Source organism: Diaporthe amygdali, assembly GCF_026229845.1.
Source record: "Diaporthe amygdali strain CAA958 chromosome Unknown NODE_1_length_4327563_cov_65_473760, whole genome shotgun sequence".
NCBI classification, from domain to species: Eukaryota; Fungi; Ascomycota; class Sordariomycetes; order Diaporthales; family Diaporthaceae; genus Diaporthe; species Diaporthe amygdali.
In genome coordinates, this window is record NW_026517021.1 from 1,784,154 (window position 1) to 1,802,723 (window position 18,570).

The window sequence follows — 18,570 nt, forward strand, 5'->3', positions numbered from 1 at the left end:
CCCACCAACCAAACCACGACACACCCAACATAACATATCATGTCTTTTTTCAAGAAGTTGACCTCTGAATTCGAGGGCCTGACTACCAAGGACAAGGATCGTGCAGTTGATCAAAGCCAGCAATATCCTGGCCAAGGTCAGTTCAAGCTCCCCGCTCCCCGCCATTAACACGCCCACTATGTGCTGTCCTCCCAGGCTCCTCCTGACTCGAAGCTGACCAAATACGCTACAGGCTACCCTCCTCAGGGCCAGTACGGTGGCAGCCAGTACCCTCCTCCCTCCCACAGCCCCTATGGTGGACAGCAACAGCCCTACGGCCAGCCACAGTACGGACAGCCGCCTCAGGGTTACGGACAGCAGCCTCCATATCAGCCACCACCCCAGCAGTACGGTAGCCCATCTCCTTATGGCGAGCGTCCTCCTGCGCCTCCTGCAACCAGCAGCTACTCTTCCGACCGCCCCCCGGTGCCCCTCCAGTGGATTCCAGTCTACTCTGAACAGCACCAGCGGTGGTACTTTGCCGAGACGAGCGGCCGCTCCGTGTGGGATGCTCCCATCTATATTCCTCCCCAGCCCGCATATGGCGACCATTCCGGTTCCCGCAGCGTAGACCCTGGCTACGGTGGCCAGCCCGGTGGCTATGGCGCTCCTCCCCCTCAGGGATACACCTCTCCTCCTCCCCAAGGCTACGGCGCTCCCCCCGGTGCTCCCTATGGCTCGGAATATCACGGCCAGGAGGGCTACTCTGAGCAGCAGAAGAAGGAGAAGGACAACAGCACAAGGAACATGATGCTCGGTGCTGCGGGTGGTCTGGCCGTCGGAGCCATTGGTGGCGCGCTGATTGCAGACGCGCTTGGTATGTGACCGACCACCACATTACTTTTTTTCATGCCTGGTACTAACACCTGAACAACAGATGATAGCGATGACGAGCACCGCGCTGCCGCACCTCCAGCGCAGAGCTACGACCAGGGCGGCTACGGAGACCAGCCCCCTGCAGTCCTGCCCCCTACTGACGCCGATGGAGACAGTGTCTCCTCCAGCGACCGCGAGGACGTGCAGGAAGCCCGTGCCGAGTACGAGGACAAGCTCGCCGAAGCCCACGAGTCTGGAGACCACAGCGACTGGGAGGAGGCACAGGAAGCCCGGGAGGAGTACGAGGAGGAGTACGAGGAGACTTACGAGGACTAAGCACGTCTATTCAGATGGACTTTTGGTATCTTGCACTGACACGTTGTGTCAGCCTGAAGTAATGGGCTTTACTCGTTGAGGAAACCTGCTTTGACGCTTGGGACGGCGGATGCGGGATTCTGTGGACCTCAACAGGTACCACTATGGCATGCTCTCGCAGCAGACAAGGATAGACAGGACTTTGTGCTCGACGTCACAACATTGAAACAAAAGAAACATGAAAAAGCCTAAGCATGCAAACATGTGCCACTCCACGAAGCTCTCTCTGTAGCCTCTAGATGACATCCAGCCTCGTGATATGTGTTCTAATATGCGGCGATACTTCCCATAACCTTCTCGCCACTCACCTCCTATATCATGCTCATTTCACATTCTACTTCAGAGGAAAGCGCATACGTGGTATCCGAGTCTTCATTGAGCTGCCTACCCGGGCACAATTCAACTACTCAGGTTCTTTTTGAAAAACCCGCCCCTATCAAGGCGCAGCTCGGGATATCCAGCTCAAGTTCATGACCACTAGCCACAAATAACCACACTCAACCTCAATTAATACCAGGGTTTGATCGTACCATATTAAAAGCAGCCCTTCTCGTCAAACAGTACCTAGAGAGTTCTTTCTGTTCTCCAAATGCCTCGATCCATCCCAGCTCCGTTCCCGTAAAGCCCAAGACCAGACGTCCCTTACAGCCAGAACGTGGCATCGGACGCGATGGTGTCGCAGAACCCGTCTCTCTCGTCAAACAACTTGTATCCCAGGACATTGGGGAAGCCGCACAGCCATGCCTTGGGGTTCTGCCACTTGAGGTAGCGCCGCTCGGCAGTGATGGTCTCCCGCGGCTCGACGCGCTCGAGCTCTCCAGTCTCCTCGTCGCGTACGGCGTGGAACACGGTGCCGATCAGGTCGCGGACGAAGCAGATGCGCTTCAGTTTGGGCAGAGTTTTGAAGAAGGTGGCTGCGGCATCGCCGCGGCCGGTATTGGCGGCGTGCATGCGCATCAGGCGGCTGTGGGTGATGGCCCAGTCGATAGCGTCGTTAGAGTGGACGCCGCGCCTGGCCGCCATGATCTGCTGTGCGCTGACGGGCTGCTGATCGGTGATGTCGAGCTGCTCCAGAGAACGCATGGGCGCGAGGCGCGTCGCGAGCTTCTTGATCGGTCCGTTGAGCAGGCCGCACATCGCGAGGTGCTTCAGCTGCGGTAGCGTGCGGGCCAGTGCGGCGAGCTTAGGGTTTGCGGGGTGCTCGCTCCAGCCTTGGAAATTGGCCAGGTCGATCGCGTCGTCGAGAAAGTTGAGTGGGAACGAGCGGACCATGAGGTACTCCAGGTTTGGGAGCCGAGACAGCTTGAGGGTCTTAGGCTCCAGGAGGTCGCAGTTGTAGTCGAGCCACATGCGCTCAACGTTGACGTAGGGGTTGGCAAGGAACTGAAAGTCCCAGTTGTGTCCAAAAGGGGCATAGATCTCAAGTTGCTTGGTGTTGTAGATACGGTGCGGAAATCCATTTCGGGCCCACTTGCGCCAAATATTCTCGACGAGGCAAAGGAGCTGCCACTGTGTGCTGTGCTGCTCTATGACAAAGCGTTGGATCTTGGGCCGGATAAGGTCAAGGATGAGGATGACATCCTCCTCGACGTACTGGTGATTCGGCTGCGCCGTTCGAGTAAGGGAAACAGTGAACTTCTGGATCTTGTGCAGCCATTGTTGCGTGTCTGGATTGACCATCATGGCCTGGATACTCTCCTTGAGAACATCCCTGAACAGAGCCTCGGTGTTGTCGTTGATGCAAATGCTCCTGAAGAGATACGGCGCAGTAAGCTTGCGAAAGTACCGATTGACAAGAGTCAACTCCCGAACGGTACCGCCAATAAACTTTCTGTCCTTATTCGACCTGTGGTTGTCACCCCAGCCGTCCAGCACGAAACAAATGTCGACGATGTCGAGATGAATCTCGGTCGGCAGATCCATGAAGGTCACCTCGAGCTTCTCTTCGAGGCTGCCCGCGGTAGTGGCGGCGGTCGAGCTGCAAGTAGAAGAAGGCTGCATATCGAAGCATCTTGCCGAGTTCTTAGGGGTTAGTTGAGGCTTCTTGCTACGGCCGCGGTCACTGCCAGCCGAAGAGACGACAGAACTGTTGCTCGAAGACTTGGCAGGGTTGACGGTACAGGCGATCGTTCCGAAGAGAGTTGACATGCCCTCAAAACCCAACTCGGGCTCGAGCTCGGGCTCGGTCTCAGTCCAGGACTTGTGGGGGCGGCCGCACACGGCGCGGTTGCTGTCCATGGACGAAGATCTCTTCCTAGAGGCGCCCATTGTGAAATGTGTTTCAGGTTTGATGACGCAGAAGTCGTCGAAGTGGAGACGGAAGGACAAGTAAATTGAATGAATGGTCAGAAGGGTAGTTGGGTCACTCGTTAATTGAATGCAGAGCAACCGATCTGTGCCCAAGGCGAAGGTCGACGGATTGAGTGTTGAGGTCGAATTGCAATTTGCCTGCGAGAGCGGTGGAGTATGGGAAGAAGAGAGATGAGCTCGTTTGGTGAGCAGTCGAAATTCGTTTAAAAAGTCCCAGGGACGCAGAGACGGCTGACACCAAACGGACAACCTGATGCCATTCAGAGTTTCATCCCATCATCTGATTGGTTCAGTAGTTGTGAAGATTGGGCAGGCGCAACCCATCGTGCCGTCCATCGAAGCTCCGTGGCCGAGGGACCTACGTTTTCTTGACGTTCTTACACCCTGACACGCCCATTGACCGGTTTGCATAGTTTTCCTAGCTGATCGATTCGTCCAAGGCACTTCAAAGTATTGTTCTTGCATGTGGCCCATTGTTTGGGAGTGTCCCTGGCAGCTGTGGACTCCCAGTCTAGTGAAAGCTGTCAAAGACACCAGCCGTGTTTTCCACAGCCTGAGCTTGATATTTTTAAGCGTGCAAGACTGCTTCTTCGTGGAGCTGCTGTCCCTGAAATCAACGAAGCTTGGCTGCTAACCAGCACAGTGACCTAAAGACCGCTTTCATGAGGAAGTCATCGCCGCTCGAGGTCCCCAAGAAATGGGTGATGAAACTTTTCGGTACAAGAGATAAGTTTGTCTGGTAAATGAGTGTAGTCAGAAGCCTTTGTGTCGCCTCCGAATTGTGAGTCTGTAAGCTACACCAGCCTCAGGCTTCCACTTCGATTACAAAGAATTCCAGCGATTCTCCGAAAGCCCCTTCGGGAGCCGAAACGTCAACTGCACAGTTAAGGGGGGGGGGGGGAAGCTGATATTCGGAAGATCGGACAACAGTGGAAAGGTGCTGATAGAACCAGTTTGATTGTGAACTTTTAGTTGAAGCTCGTCTAGATCCGATAGCATGTTGAGGGGCTTGGTAGATATGGTCCTTCACGTGTCTGTCATTCTGATGAAAGGTTCACATGTCATATTTTGCTACTCAAAGTTGAAAAAACAAATCCCAAGGTAGCCCAAAAAGCATATTCGTCAGTTGCCTACAGATCCCAACGTTGTGTACCACCTTGCTCCAGTCGTTTTATACTCAAGCTTTAAGTCCTGCGTGGATGTTGCTTTGTTAGGGTGTAAAGAATGCTATCAATGCGTAAGCGGAAGAAAAAGCTGGCATCGAATGCGATGTAGACGAATAGTATTTTAATATTTCACTATTGGAAAGGCGCTTTCTTAGAATTGTTTGCTGACAAAGGACGTCATTCTTTCTAACTAGTCCACAGATAATCGGACAGCCAGTGCTGTTTACCTGGGAGACTATGTTGTAAAAACGGACAGAAATAATATGGTCTGGCTCAAATACCTTCGGAAGAGTCTTGTCTTATGTCTCTTTCCATGAACATGTTGAATAATTAATTATGTTTATATAATACTTTTCAAAACTCTTTTCAAGTTATAAAGTATAAACAGAGATCTTTAACACTTTTATAAACTATAGTTATAAAGCTAAATAAGCTAAAAAATTATTCTCTTTCAACCACACCTAATTTCTTAAGTAAAAATAAGTATATTTCAGCTAGAAGGAGTAGTGAAGATGCAAAAATAAATGCAGTGGACGATGCCGGAATCGAACCGGCGACCTTTCGCATGCATATCTGGTAGTGCGAAGCGAACATTATACCACTAAACCAAACGCCCGTGATGCTGAAATAATCATTTTTGTGATTTTATAAATCGGGTTGAGAATGTTTTTAACTTGAATTGCGATTTATTTTTCTTGTTTTTTTTTAAATCTTCTTTTAACTTCTTTTTTGTATATTATGCTAAGTATATCACTATAGCAGGGAGCTCTTCGAATCTACTTATCGCCTCCCCGGGGGATGGTGTGATATACAGCGGAATGACATATAGCCAAGGCATGACGGACAGACTGTCATGTATTTATTTACATGAAGATCTCTTATACGCCAATGAACACTGTGGCTGGTCCTCTGCATCTCGGCCGCAGGTTATGGCGTGCAAAAGCAGCATGCACTTCATGTCGTGGAACCCAGGTGAGGTTTCAATGAACAGGACGCTTTAATAATCCAGTGAGCGAGACCCACCAAGATGCCATTAACTATCATAACGTCAGGCAATAAGCATCGACAGCATGTGCAATGCGCCATTTCCCTCCAACGCCAGCACTCCACATCGTGGAGAATTAAAAATAATGGGTATCCTGCTGCAAAGACTTTTCGCGCCCAATACCCATGCCCTCCCTAATATCATAAACCCCAACGCCGCCATCAACGTCGCCAACAAACAGTCTGCTGCCGTCGCCCGAGAACGCCAGCTCTGTCACCCTGTCCAGGTCCCCGCCGAGCTTCTCCAGCCCGGCTGCGCCGCCGCCGCCGGGCTCGCTCTCGGACGACCGCCCGCTTCTCTGCGAACTGCGCCCGCTCCGCCTGCTCGAGACAGACCGCCCGTCCCATCCGGCGGCCTTGTTGCCACCCAGCCGCCACAGCTCCCGCCCGCTCATCGCGTCCAGCACCGCGAGGCCCCCCGTCCTCTGCGGCGTCCCCGGGTCGCAGTATGCCACGAAGCGGCAGTCCGGGCTGACGCAGTTGAGCGCGTCAGGGATCTTGTAGGTCGTCGTCTTGTCGGTCGAGAAGTCCCATACCAGGACCACCCTTTCCGTGATAACGGCCGGCTCCACCTGCCACATGCCCGGCCGCCCGATTGTCCTGAACTTGGCCGGGATCCACACCGATACTGCCACGCTGCCGTATGTTACCAGGCTCAGCGCCAGCGAGTACTCCAGCTCCGGGTGTTGCTTGCGGCTGGGCATCAGGAATTTATACGGCCTGTGGCCCAGCCCGGCGTCGTCATCGAGCCGCCACGCCATCAGCAGGGCGGCATGCTCCGGTGGGGGGCAGTTTGGCCGGGGCGGGCGCGGGCCGGCCGCCGCGACCAGGAGTGGTCCCGTCGCCGAGTAGGCCAGCTCCGGGAGCTTGGGCAGGTGTGGCAGGCCAGCCTTCCTCAGCTCGATGGACCGTGGCTTGCCGAACGGCTTCTTGGACGCTGGCGGTGACGATGGGAATAGGTCAATCGTGTCCTTGTCCTCGCGGTACGCGGCGAGCGGGTAGCACTCTGACTGTGCCTGCCTCGCGTACGCCCACCTGTACGCGTCGCTGATGGTCTGCACCTTCTTGCGCTTGGCCCAGTTGTGGATCTCGAGCGTGTGCCCGAAGCCCGAGGCGATGACGACCAGGTTGAGGGTCTCGGAAAGTATGGCATGAGAGCGGATGAAATTGTCGCGGGAGCGTGGCTGTGCCTGTACATTGGAGGAGACCTTGATGGTAGTAATCAGTTCACAGCCGGAGGTGAGATCCCACAGGTTGACGTGAGTTTTGCCATGGCGACTAGCCAACACGGTGGAGGTGGGAGAGGTATCAATCGAGTAAACGCCGTGGGAGCTGTCCTTATCACCGGGCTCCAAACGCCTCACTGGGACAATCTCAAGTCCCGGTTCTTCGGAGAAAGTGGAAACCGTTGGCTTCGGGCTGGCCAGTGGCGGCTCATACGTATGGGAGCTCGACCTGACAGGTGGCTTGGCGAATGAAGAAGCCGTCGAGTATCGTTTCGAAGCTGCCTCACTCACGGATGAGAACTTTGAGTCGCGGTTTAGTTCGCGAGTTGTTTCGGAGGCAGCTCTAGACCTTGACTTGGCGGGGATACTGGGCGCTCGATTTGTTGACGTCGACAAGCCGTTACGCCTGTGCGGTGACTTAGGTGGTGGTATAGGTGGCAGGCTTTTCGTCGGTGGAGGGGATGGGAAGAGGCTGTAACCAGGTGAAGGACGAACGTCACCGAGTGAAAGACTTTTCACTGTGAGCTGCAGGGGTGAGGGCTTCAGTCTTCGTGGTCCCGGGCCCGGTGCGTCTGAGAAGCCGTCCTCCGGAGCGGCCCCAAGGTGCGAGTGGGCCGAACCCTCGGAGATTGACTGAAGCTCAGAGCTGGTCGCGGAATACGGTCTCATTTCTCCCTGCTCCGATGAGTCCGATAACCTTCTCCTGAAGGACGTCATCATGGTGTGGACTGATGGTGTCGTTGGCGGGAGTTGGTCCACGGCGACCGGAGTCTCCGGCGTGTCAGCTGGTAAGGTTTCCATTGCCGCAACGTAATTCTCAACCTCGTCGAGACAATGAGCAAGTAAGGCATCCAAACGAGCAACACGCAAGCCGTTTGGGGTCAGGTGCTTTCGCACATAGTCAATATCGGCAATAGTTTGCTCACTCACGTCCCTTTCAGCTGGTCAGCAGATGGCCCTTCACTCTCATCACATACCCACTCAAACACGCCGTTTGGTGGTAGAAGGATAACTCACCTAGAGATAGCTTCAAATGCAAACTGCACAGTCTGACGACAAAAGCCCAACGCCTTGCTGAATCTTCGGATGTCTACCGAGGCGTCGGTGAGAGCCCAACGGCCGCTCCGGAGTGGGCCATCTCCACACCCGGTGAGTACAGAGTCAATCCGGCCGCAAACATCGGTGCAACCACGTGTGACCCCAATCAGTGGGTGACACAGCACATCGGGTGGCGTCAGGTGCTGGAGGCGCTCAAAAAAGCCGCGCAGGTCAAACAATTCGATCAGCACGGATTCCAGCTCGCTGTGGGCCGGTGGCACATCCTTCAAGAAGTCGGTGACGATGTAGGCGGTCTGGGTGGCGGCGGCGAGGGCAGCGGTGGTCGCTGCGATAATGGGGCCATCCATCCGGTACTTTGCTCGTACCGTGTCAACATGCATTTAATTAGTATGGTGGTTTTCGTTCGTCGATATGGCGTTTGCTGGGGGAAGAGACGGATGGAACAGTCTCAGTTGGTGTGGGTTCAGTTCAGTTCAGCCCGGTTCAAGTCAGTAGAGATCAGTTCGGTTCAGTTTGGTTCGGACCAAGGAATGGAGTGGCTGCTGGTGGAGGTTGTTCAGGTGGTAACATCAGATCGGGGACTGCCGGTGGTGAGACAGCATCAGTCTCGAGCTCGAGGGAGGAGAAGGGACGAAGGATTCGTGCCGCACATCGGGGGTCGCACGCGGTGTTAGGACAAGATATTTGGATCGCCGCGGCTCATCTCACGGGTATCCAGATTCTGCGTAAACTTTGTTCATTCAGCCTCGAGAAAAGAAACCGTGGAACACGAAAAGTGCTTTTGTCACAGCCGCTCCCGCAGCGGAGTGAGACATTTGATGGACGGGACGGGCAGGGCAGCCTATGAGGATGTTGGAGCATGGCCGGCCCACGCAGCTAACAAGGCTCTTTTCCTCGCCTCTTTTCCGTCTAGCCTCGACCCGTGTCTTTGATCCGATGGTCTTTCTGAGGCAGGATTTCCCCTGCATCAGCATCGAGTCTCTGGGCGTTGGCTTTTCCCAAAAGAGGCTTGCATTAGCGCTTTCTGGGGAAATTTGGGGTCCTATTGGGCTCTGTGGGTTTGGATGGGGCCTCCAGTGTTTTTTCCCTCGTGCTGTGTGTCAAGGTTTCCCGGGGTAAAATGATAACATGATAATAAGGTCAACCATTATGACCTATCGTCATCAAATATCCCGATGATCCCGAGCTACTGGGCCACTTGGGGCCATGCATTGGTTGGTTGGTCGGTTGATCCCACATGCTACCGTCTCCTCTTTTGTGGAGACATTTTTTAAGTTGGAGCTTCTCTCTGCCTGTCGTCTTCTCATGTTGCTCGAGAGGCTTCGAAGCCCGAGTCCACTGTCATACTGTAGCCGGCCTGACCCGTCTCAGTCAGAACTCTCGGTGACACAGTGCCACAGTGTCAGTGTCTTCACTCTGTTGTTGTTCGACTTTCTTCCGGGCTGCAGCAGTCGGTCATTCGCAAACAAGAAAAACAAGAAGAAGAGAGAGAGGCATCTTCCTGGGCGTCTAAGACCAACAACAAGCAACTTCCTTCTAGCGGCTTGGGATCCTCCTCGCCCCGGTCACCAACGCGCCCTGCTCACCTGCTCAACAGGCTACTGGGCATTATGCGACCAGTCGGCTGGTTGTGAAGCAGGCTGTGTGGCGGCGAGAAGTGACGGGCACTCACCAACCGCAGGATCAATCGATGCACTGGACTAGGCTGCTAGGCCAGCCGACGCGGCTCGACGAATAGCATCAGCCACCGGCCCATCGGCCCATCACAGGATGGCCATGGCCCATCATCCCTCGCCCACACGGTCCAGCCGTTTCCCGACCTGGCCACGGGAAAACTTGGGTTCCCTGGGGAATTATCCGGCCGCGTACCACGCCTTCACCTAGACACCACGCTGTCTCTAGCCGCCCAGCCGTTTCCTTTGTTTTCGCGACCCTGCCCTCGCCGCCGTTCTGGGCCAGAGGCAGAGAAAGTGGTTAAATTAGACCAGCCGCATTGTTCCACTTTTGGGAGATTGGCACATGCCCTACCCGGATTGTCGGTAAACCATCGTTGAGGTTCGAGATTGACCTAGAAGGCTGCTAATTCTGACCGTCCCTTATTATCGCGGGACAATAGCTGTCAAAAATGCCACTGTCGCTGTCACTGTCACTCTCTCATTCCGCACAGACTGGCGATCGGCACCGCGTAGATCCGCACGAAAGGGACCCTTCGAGAGCTGCATTGGTGCTACTCACATGGTCTCACTGCCAAACTAGCATAACTGGAGCCGGCATCGTGCACCCCGCGCGGGCGTCACTCACCACGGTGAAGACTTCCGCAAGTAGCAGGTGACTGTCGGCTGCTGCTCTCCACGATTCCACTGTCTAACTGACATGTCGCATCCGCCTGTCCGCCCGGCTTGGTCTATCACATGCCGACCATCCCCGACGATCCGCCAATTAGACTTATTAGCAAATAGCTGACACAGACACCCCTGAGTGAGATGCATCTTTAAAACCCTCTAAACACAAGTGCTTACTTATTTACACGGTGGTGAAGCGAATCGAGCGTCTGTTCCTGATTGAGCGTAACAAAAGTACCACTACATTTGTCCAACTACAAGTTTCTAATAGATGCCTGGGAATTGAAGGCGTGTCGACCAATCTTAGTTAATCGTGCATTCATGACATGATGCACTCCAACCAACTTCCGGTGTTCCAAACATCATCACGAAGGTCTACCGAAGGAATATTGGATATGGTCGACATGAAGCAGATTGACCCTTACCTCCAACTCAAGCCTCTTAGATTACAATAGCCGGACTTTTTTCATCGTACTCGTTAAACCCTCCGTCGCTTCGCTTGGTTCCAGGCCGGATGACAGGCGAATTTTCCGAAGAGATGACCTCCTCTTCCTCGAGGTCGTCGTCCAAAGCCTCGCCATACAACATCTTAGGATTGAACGCTACCGCCCCCTTGGGCACAAACGTGCTTGCAAACACTAGCACACAGATGATCGAGAACTGCACGCCAGCCGTGTACATCAGCCCGCTCGAGATGCTCCCTCCGTCAGAGCCGCCGGTCGAGCTATACACGCTGTCTAGGTACCTCCCGAGAAATGTGCCGAGGATGGCATATGTGACGATGTAGAATGAGTAAAGAAATGCCATGACGGCGCCCAGGGCAGACACATTCTTGTTCTTGGATTCGAGCCTTGCAAGGCATGCTTGTATGTATGCAGCCAGGGAGACATCTCCGGCAGCCCAGCCGAAGGAGATAGGCATGAATGTCGCAGCCACGAGCCATGCCTGGCCGACCTGGTTGCGCGGCGGGCGCCAGAAGGGTATGTACCAGACGATCAAGAGGAACAAAGAGTCCAGACGCAGCCATGGCATGGGTGTCTGCACCCAGTTGTTGAACAGGAACACTGTTAGCGCCCCAAGCAGTTCACCCATGTTCGAACCGCCGACCATCAGCTGGCTCCAACCCGACTGGCCGAGGTACCGCCTGGCCACCTGGGGCGCGATGCCGTTTTCCAGGTACCTGTGACCGTACAGCGCGATCGCGTATCCAGGCACGAGCCAGATGAACTTCCGGGACGTGAAGAGGATCTTGGCGCCGACGCCGATGGACTCGAAAAACAACCAGAAGCCGCCGAGGGTCGCCTTGATGTAGCCTGGCTGGTTGCCGAGGACCTGGCTCTTTCTCTTCTCGAAGCCGAGGTCCGAGATAAAGAACCACGAAATGGCGCAGAAGAAGAAGGCAATCGGCGTGATGATGAAGGCGCGGTTGTTGCCGAGCTGCGGGATCAGCACCAGGGCTGTGACGAAGGCGCCTGTTGTGCCGGTAATTTCGTAAAAGATATGGACCTGCACGTTGTGAGATAGACGCCCGCAGTGAAGTTGTCCATAATGTGTGAGACTTACTACCGAGTCCATCCTCCGAAGCTTCTGTACGTTGCCTCCGACAATGTCTCGTGGGATGATGCGTCGAATCAACTCGACCATGCCGTAAGCAATCCCGCACACGGCGTATATGGGGATCATACCGTCAGTGTTGAATCTCCCATAGTACTCAAAGCTATTCATGCTCAGTCCGACATGGTCAACAGTGGCTTGGTTAAAAAGGACGTACCGGTCATCAGGATGGTTTAAGCCCTTGTACTCCTGGGGAATCCATGAGCCCCCGGCAGCAGCATCGACGATCAATAGAATGGCAGTAAAGATGGCAAAGACGATGATTGCCCCCGAAAGAACATTCTTGGTCGGGAACTGCTTGATGAGCGGCGCAATGATGATGGATCCCACACACTGCATCGCCTGGTTGAGACCAGTGAGCAGCCCCACCCTTTCGAACGTCTTCGAACTTGTCCCACTCAGGAATGCATCGTAGTCGTATCTGTTGGTTGCCAACGCGACGATAGAGCCGTTGAATGCCTCAAGGCCAAACTTGTAAATCATGATGCCAATTATGTATAATATGATGTTCCGCCGCTCGCTGGGCGAGAACTCCTTGAGCCCATCGATGGCGTCCTTGAATATGTTCTTCGTCATCTTGCCTGCGCTCACTCCAGACCTATTGGAGTATGAAGATTCAGTGAACAATCAGCTGGCCGGCGGAGCAGAACTCCCCAGAAGTTATAACAAAGCTCACGGTATAATGTTTAACAAGGAGTCGTCAGCAGCTATCTGGTCGCATGGGGATCGCCCGAGCAGATGCAGGGAGAATTAACCTTATTATAAACTCATATAAGCGGGCCGGCGGTGCTTGCGTGTATGTCGCGCCCCTAAGGCGAACATGAATAATGACGCTCGCCTCATGGCCCAAGAAATAACAACCCAGGTGGCCCAGGATGGCTTCGCGGCGTCAGAGCCAAATCAAATCAACGTCTGACCCTGGCTAAGACATAGAGTTCAAAACCAATGCTGTTCTATTTCCGTTCATGGCCAGGAAAATAGTCAAGATCCGCTTGTAAAGTCCTCCCATACTGGTGGTCAAAGGGCGGTGCCTGGCGCGTGTGCGCCCATTCCGCCCAGCGGTGGCGGAGGAGACGTTGAAGCACGATCTCCGACACTGCCAATCATTTCTCGTGGATGCGCCCCGTGGCCTATGTTCGAGGTCGATGATTTCAGCTGCGAGTTACCCGCCAGGCCCTTAGGGAGGAAACCCAAGAGATCTTGGGACCGGTGCCGTCGAAGCAAAAGAGCATGATCCCGCCAGCCGAGTTTTGGTGGTCGATCTGACTTGGCGAACTTGGCGGTGACTTGGCCGCTATTTGGACTGGCCGCGCTCGAGCTGCAGAACTCGAGACGCGTGGTGCTATGGGGCGGTGGTCGACACTGGCAGGTACCGGATGCCGGGGATGGTCGAGGTAGTTATTATACCTTGGCGGAAGGTCCAAGAGCCTCCAAATGCCCGGAATCACTGACCGAATGGTCTTGTCCTGGCCCCAAGCCTTTCACGTAAAGGCTCTTAGTGTCTTGGGCCTTGACAGCACATGCGGTCCACTTGTTTCGGCACGTTTTCTGCCAAGTTGATTAGGGTTGGAAATGTTTCACAGCTGGTCTTACAGATAGGACTGTCATTACCTCGATGCCAAGCCGGAGGGTGTCATTGAGTTTCGGGCCTATTTTTGATGGCGGCGGCACGGCCAAGCCTAGGTTCGTGTTTCTGATATGGAATGTGTGCTTTTCGTTCATATAAGTCTTGGGCATACCCGCCCTTACCGCCGGCGTCCGGATCGAAAATCATGAAAGCAACATCGAGATCGAGTGCTTAACAGGACGTGTGGCAATCAAGGCCAAAGAGCCAGTGCTCGTAAAGTAAAAACATGCGTTCAGACATTGGCTTGAATGTTGTACAATTGCCACGTTGGATGTAATGTCGGAAGATGTGTTGTGTTATTTCGCAGCCGACACAAGACGTGCCCGATGTTTGAACGATTTGCACAAGTATTCGAGTCATTGCTTTGAATGCAAGCTTCTATAGACAGGAGAGAAGTTAGCTTGAGGCCCTCTTCCGCGATATTGCATGATATGATTGGAGTACCAAGCGTCGCAGTCCTGGGTTTCTTCTTGGCCTAGTTGGTTGCCACCACATAATCCTTGGTTGTACTATGGTCTTGTCTCCAGTAGGTGACAGGAAGTGAAATGTCTAAACATTAAGCCATGTCTAAACATTAAGCCATGTCTAAACATTAAGCCAGTAAATGAATTGGCTCATCAAGACAACTGCGCCAAAACACCCCGCCTGAAGACGTTGCGCTCTGAGCTACAACAGACTACTAGGGGTTGCGTAGGTGTTACTTCACAAATATCGATGTGGCAGTTTCAACGGGGCCTTTGTTCGCATACGAATAATTGCTCTTCCAGACTTGTGACTGCAATGAATGAATGAGGTTGACTTTTGGTTCGCAAGGACTTTACTGTTGCTGTTTTGAACGTGGCGGCCTGGGTAGAACATAGAACATGTTTTACCTAGCATCTATGGGTATCAAACCCGATAGTATTCATATGAATGAGAGATTCTGCCCAGAAATCTTTGTTGTTATTGCCCTAAAATTCAAGCGACCCAAGTCTTCAAGCATTCCTTACGTGCCACAATAGCACCCGAATTCAAAGCAACATCATTGCTCGCCTAGACCTGTCCATCACCGTGGTTGGCCTTACCACCAGCGCCCTGCGTCCAGCTACCGTCTCGGTGGACGTGGATGTTGCCTTTTCCATCGCCGGGGCCATCGGTAGGTCTGACAGTGAAGTGCTCGACGGGATCCTCAGTATTTTCGTCATGCCACCCATAAATGACCTTGCCAGCCGTTACCTCGGCCTGGAACAATGCCTTCTTGGCCAAGTCGGTGGCCTCCTCACGCTCTTTCTGAGCGATCGAACCACGCTCCAGCTTCTTTGGAAAGTCCAGGTCGATCTTGCTCGGCTTGTACTTGGCCCGCGCATCGAGAGCCAGGCCGGCGTTGCCGCCGGCAGCAGCAGCAGCCTCGCGGGTGTAGACATCATCAGAGGTGTCGCGGTAATAGAAGTTAGTCCTATCCTCGGGGTTTCCAAGAGCCGCCTTGCGAACTGCGAGTTCTTGAGCCCCTGATGGAATAGACAGCGAGCTGACTGCACCGGTAAGGGCGAGGGCAAGAGATGTGAAAGCAATGAAACGCATTCTCAATGCCAAAGTATTGAATGATGTAGGGCTGCAAGTCTTACTCAGAGTTGAGATGTTATAATACTTGTTTAATCTGTGAAATCAGATGCGGTGATGATGAATCATGGAATACGAGGATTGCTACAGCAATTTTCACATCTTTATACCTGAATCTTGGGCTCCAAGTCTGTATAGTAGCCCCTGACTCCTATGAAAAACCTGCTGTAGCTGAAAGCTATATTGTGCTTTGTTCTGATGGGCTGAAGATCTGTTGAAGAGATTTTAGCGTTAGGAGCAGTGCTTACTTTCAGCCTGCACATCAAAGACCCCTAGCACGATATTTCGTGCGAGGTGTGCGTCCTCTTCGTCAAAGAAGAGACATTCTTTGTTCTATTGGTGATCTCGCCTATTTCATGACATACTTGAGAGCGGCTGAGTGGACCGGTCGAGGGAGCTGACAGCAGAAAGACCTAGATTTGTATCTTCTCTTGATACGGATTGCATTCGCTCAAAGCCATTGATCCGGTCCGTCCGTGGACTCTTAAGGTCCGCATGTTGTGCGAATCGTGCATAGAATGCATGCCCTTCGCTCTTTGAATCACACATACCAACCAAGCAGCTAAAGCTGAAAGGCTCAAGTAGAGCGGTGCTGATTTCAATGTACTTCGCCTTGTCTGTCTGTCGGCCCGTGACTCCTCCTTTTCCCCATCTTCAACGGTGGCCGCTGTTGGGCCTTAACATTTCAAGCGTAAGTCAGTTGTCCATGAGAACTAATATAGCGCAACTGGAGGGATGCATACTCGAGCTCTGGAATAATGTACATTTTTGCGGATCACCTATCAGAAGCTGCTGATTTAGGGTTTATGCATTAGATGAATATGGTTTGATGTTGTCTTTCAACCTTAGGACTATACATGCCTTGTCAAAAAGAGTATAGACAGTATTACGACGCGGAACAACGAGAACAGCTGGCTACGAGACATATCCATTAGCCCAACGCACATGCCTTGTAAGCGAGATCGACATCCCCATTCAGTGCGACGGGCGATTGCTTTATTCTATAAGGCGCACATTTTGGACCTGTGCTGATCATGACGTCAGGCTTTTACATAATAGATATCTACGACAAGAGTCTAAGACACTCAAAATCGTCAGCAGAGTTTTGAGTCCAGCTAACGAGTGATATCTTTCCTTGACCGCAGCATCCTCGATGTCGGCGGGCTCTTGTTGCTTTTATTGAGACTTACTACTTGGAGACGTAAATGCTAAGGACTGTTCTTCATACTTTCTAAACTTGTTCACCATGGCTTCCGACGCGATTTACAGCAACACTCAAATAAGAGGTGTAGGTGCTGCAACAGAAGTGAAAGTGCGATATTCACTAATATGCTAATTTGTTACAGGAAGACCCAAGAAACTACGAGCCTGGAAAGTTCTACGTGGTGCACTTAGGTGATGTCCTCGGTGGTCGTTACCTTGTCTTTCGAAAGCTGGGCACAGGATCTCAGTCTACCCTTTGGCTAGCAAGGGACAAAAGGTAAGTCAGCTCGATGATTGAAATGCTCCATCTGCTTTCTTCTCTAACCACGAAGCCGCTGTGTTGTGTAGTGCACCACATCGACGCTTTGTAGCGATCAAAGTATTTGGCGCAAAAACAAGCGAGACCGAGCTCAAACTCGACAAACTCTGGCGGCCTTTCGACCATTCAGGAAAGCAACACGTAGAACTGGCACTCGACTCGTTCATGGTCCATGGGCCAGGTGGAGACCATTTCTGCAAGGTGCTTGAGCCATTAGGCAGCTCGCTGAGTTCCATCCTTGAGACTGCGTTTGAAAGGCGCGCCAGGCTCAACGAGCCGGAATCCTGGCTGGGCAAGGCTTCCGAAGGCGATTGGTGGTCAGTTGGCTTCGCCAAGAGGGTCTGCTGGCAGATCCTTCTGGGTCTTGATTACTTGCACAGCCAACACATAGCACATCGAGATATTCAGCCAGCGAACGTGTGTGTGGCCTTGCGATATAGCCTCGACTCGCTAAGCGAGAACGAGATCCAAAGAGCTGTCTGGCCGGCTGATGTCGTACACTCAGCATCAGATGACAAAGTTAACGAGGCCAACAAGGACCGACCGGGGCAAAATCCGGACGAAGACTCCGATTCTGATGATACTTCAGAAGAAGAGGAAGATTGGCAGAGAGAATTTAAAGAACGCAAGCGAGCCAATGAGGAGCAATGGAATGCAACCGAGGTGGGTGACGAGCTTGCTGAGCCACACTCTGCTGAGTGGAACAAAGCAAACTTCTTCAACACGCGGAATGACATCGAACTGTTACGCCGAAGAGATAGGAAGCCGCTGGGACCGGGTGAGATTCACTACACTGTGGCAGCAACGCCTCTTGAAGATGCAATCAATCTCGAACAAATTGCACACTCGGACGAGCCACTCAGGCTCGTCTTGGTTGATCTAGGCTTTGCCTGTGCCTTTGAAGAATGCGAGAAGCTGCCACTGCGCAACTTATCGGACTTCAGACCGCCGGAGGCCCTGCTCGGTGTGCCGGCGACTCACAAAGCTGACGTCTTTTCTCTTGGCCTGCTATTCTGGGAGATCGTCATGCTCCGCCGACTCGTCGAGACGCGATTCGTTGCGGATGACCCGGAGCGCATCTACCAAAAGAATCGGCTCCTGCGTGATCTAGCCCAGCGCCTCGGCCCAGTTCCGGCCACTATACGGGCGCAGTGGAGTGATGCAAGTGAATTCGTGGATGCGGAGGGCAACGCGCTAGACATGCAGGAACAGGATGAACAGGTCTATGAACCGGATGACTTCGAGTACGGCGATATCTGGCACCATGCCAGGATCAGGAAACCTCTGGACATGTCGGACAATGAGATGGAAGTCTTTGTAAGTCTGGTTCAGGTGATGCTGCAATGGGACCCTAAGGCCCGGCCATCAACGACCGACTTGCTCCAGCACGAGTGGTTCAAGGACTTCCATTGAGATCACCGATGTCACAAACAGGATCTCGAGTGAGAGGAAATGGAGAATTTGCCATCTAGGTGTCCCGGAAATAGTGACCACTGAGGAGTGCCGATGCTTGTATCAACGTGATCTAAAAGGACTTTGTAGGTGGCAATGATCAACACAGAGGGTTCAAGGGCTAACTTGTTTGCGAAGGGTGCGTGTATTTAGAGATTTGCGGAACGAAATGGAAGAGAACCATAGCGGTGAGATTATAGCTTTGTAGTCGAAAGTGGCTTATTAGCAGAGGTATATTAAAGCCAACCATGTACAGCATCAAGAACAACACGAATGTACTCCTTGAAGAATGATAATTATCTGGTACAGGCTAGAAATCACTTGAGTAGTAATTAATCACAGAAGCAGAACACCACGCGATAGCATCATCAGCATTGAT

General features: G+C 52.9%; 7 protein-coding genes across 7 annotated transcripts; 2 read left to right on the forward strand and 5 right to left on the reverse strand.

Annotated features, from left to right (window-relative positions):
- Window positions 1–39: 39 nt before the first annotated feature.
- J7T55_006123 (uncharacterized protein) lies at window positions 40–1,191 on the forward strand (the record flags this gene model as incomplete). The annotated part of the gene is made up of 3 exons (XM_053140844.1): window positions 40–136; window positions 233–856; window positions 917–1,191. The coding sequence occupies 3 exons, from the start codon at window positions 40–42 to the stop codon at window positions 1,189–1,191; spliced, it is 996 nt and encodes a 331-aa protein (XP_053000891.1).
- A 681-nt stretch (window positions 1,192–1,872) lies between these two features.
- J7T55_006124 (f-box domain-containing protein) lies at window positions 1,873–3,498 on the reverse strand (the record flags this gene model as incomplete). The annotated part of the gene is made up of 1 exon (XM_053140855.1): window positions 1,873–3,498. One exon carries the CDS (start codon window positions 3,496–3,498, stop codon window positions 1,873–1,875), a length of 1,626 nt encoding a protein of 541 aa, XP_053000892.1.
- Window positions 3,499–5,827: 2,329 nt separating this feature from the next.
- On the reverse strand, window positions 5,828–8,382 carry J7T55_006125 (uncharacterized protein; the record flags this gene model as incomplete). The annotated part of the gene is made up of 2 exons (XM_053140866.1): window positions 5,828–7,910; window positions 7,994–8,382. 2 exons carry the CDS (start codon window positions 8,380–8,382, stop codon window positions 5,828–5,830), a joined length of 2,472 nt encoding a protein of 823 aa, XP_053000893.1.
- A 2,436-nt stretch (window positions 8,383–10,818) lies between these two features.
- On the reverse strand, window positions 10,819–12,567 carry J7T55_006126 (major facilitator superfamily domain ral substrate transporter; the record flags this gene model as incomplete). The annotated part of the gene is made up of 3 exons (XM_053140876.1): window positions 10,819–11,883; window positions 11,941–12,094; window positions 12,149–12,567. 3 exons carry the CDS (start codon window positions 12,565–12,567, stop codon window positions 10,819–10,821), a joined length of 1,638 nt encoding a protein of 545 aa, XP_053000894.1.
- Window positions 12,568–13,008: 441 nt separating this feature from the next.
- J7T55_006127 (uncharacterized protein) lies at window positions 13,009–13,765 on the reverse strand (the record flags this gene model as incomplete). The annotated part of the gene is made up of 4 exons (XM_053140887.1): window positions 13,009–13,333; window positions 13,444–13,469; window positions 13,585–13,670; window positions 13,741–13,765. The coding sequence occupies 4 exons, from the start codon at window positions 13,763–13,765 to the stop codon at window positions 13,009–13,011; spliced, it is 462 nt and encodes a 153-aa protein (XP_053000895.1).
- Window positions 13,766–14,650: 885 nt separating this feature from the next.
- Window positions 14,651–15,178, reverse strand: J7T55_006128 (uncharacterized protein; the record flags this gene model as incomplete). Its single annotated transcript, XM_053140898.1, has 1 exon — window positions 14,651–15,178. The coding sequence occupies one exon, from the start codon at window positions 15,176–15,178 to the stop codon at window positions 14,651–14,653; it is 528 nt and encodes a 175-aa protein (XP_053000896.1).
- A 1,285-nt stretch (window positions 15,179–16,463) lies between these two features.
- Window positions 16,464–18,152, forward strand: J7T55_006129 (kinase-like protein; the record flags this gene model as incomplete). The annotated part of the gene is made up of 3 exons (XM_053140909.1): window positions 16,464–16,505; window positions 16,564–16,697; window positions 16,769–18,152. 3 exons carry the CDS (start codon window positions 16,464–16,466, stop codon window positions 18,150–18,152), a joined length of 1,560 nt encoding a protein of 519 aa, XP_053000897.1.
- Window positions 18,153–18,570: the final 418 nt, after the last annotated feature.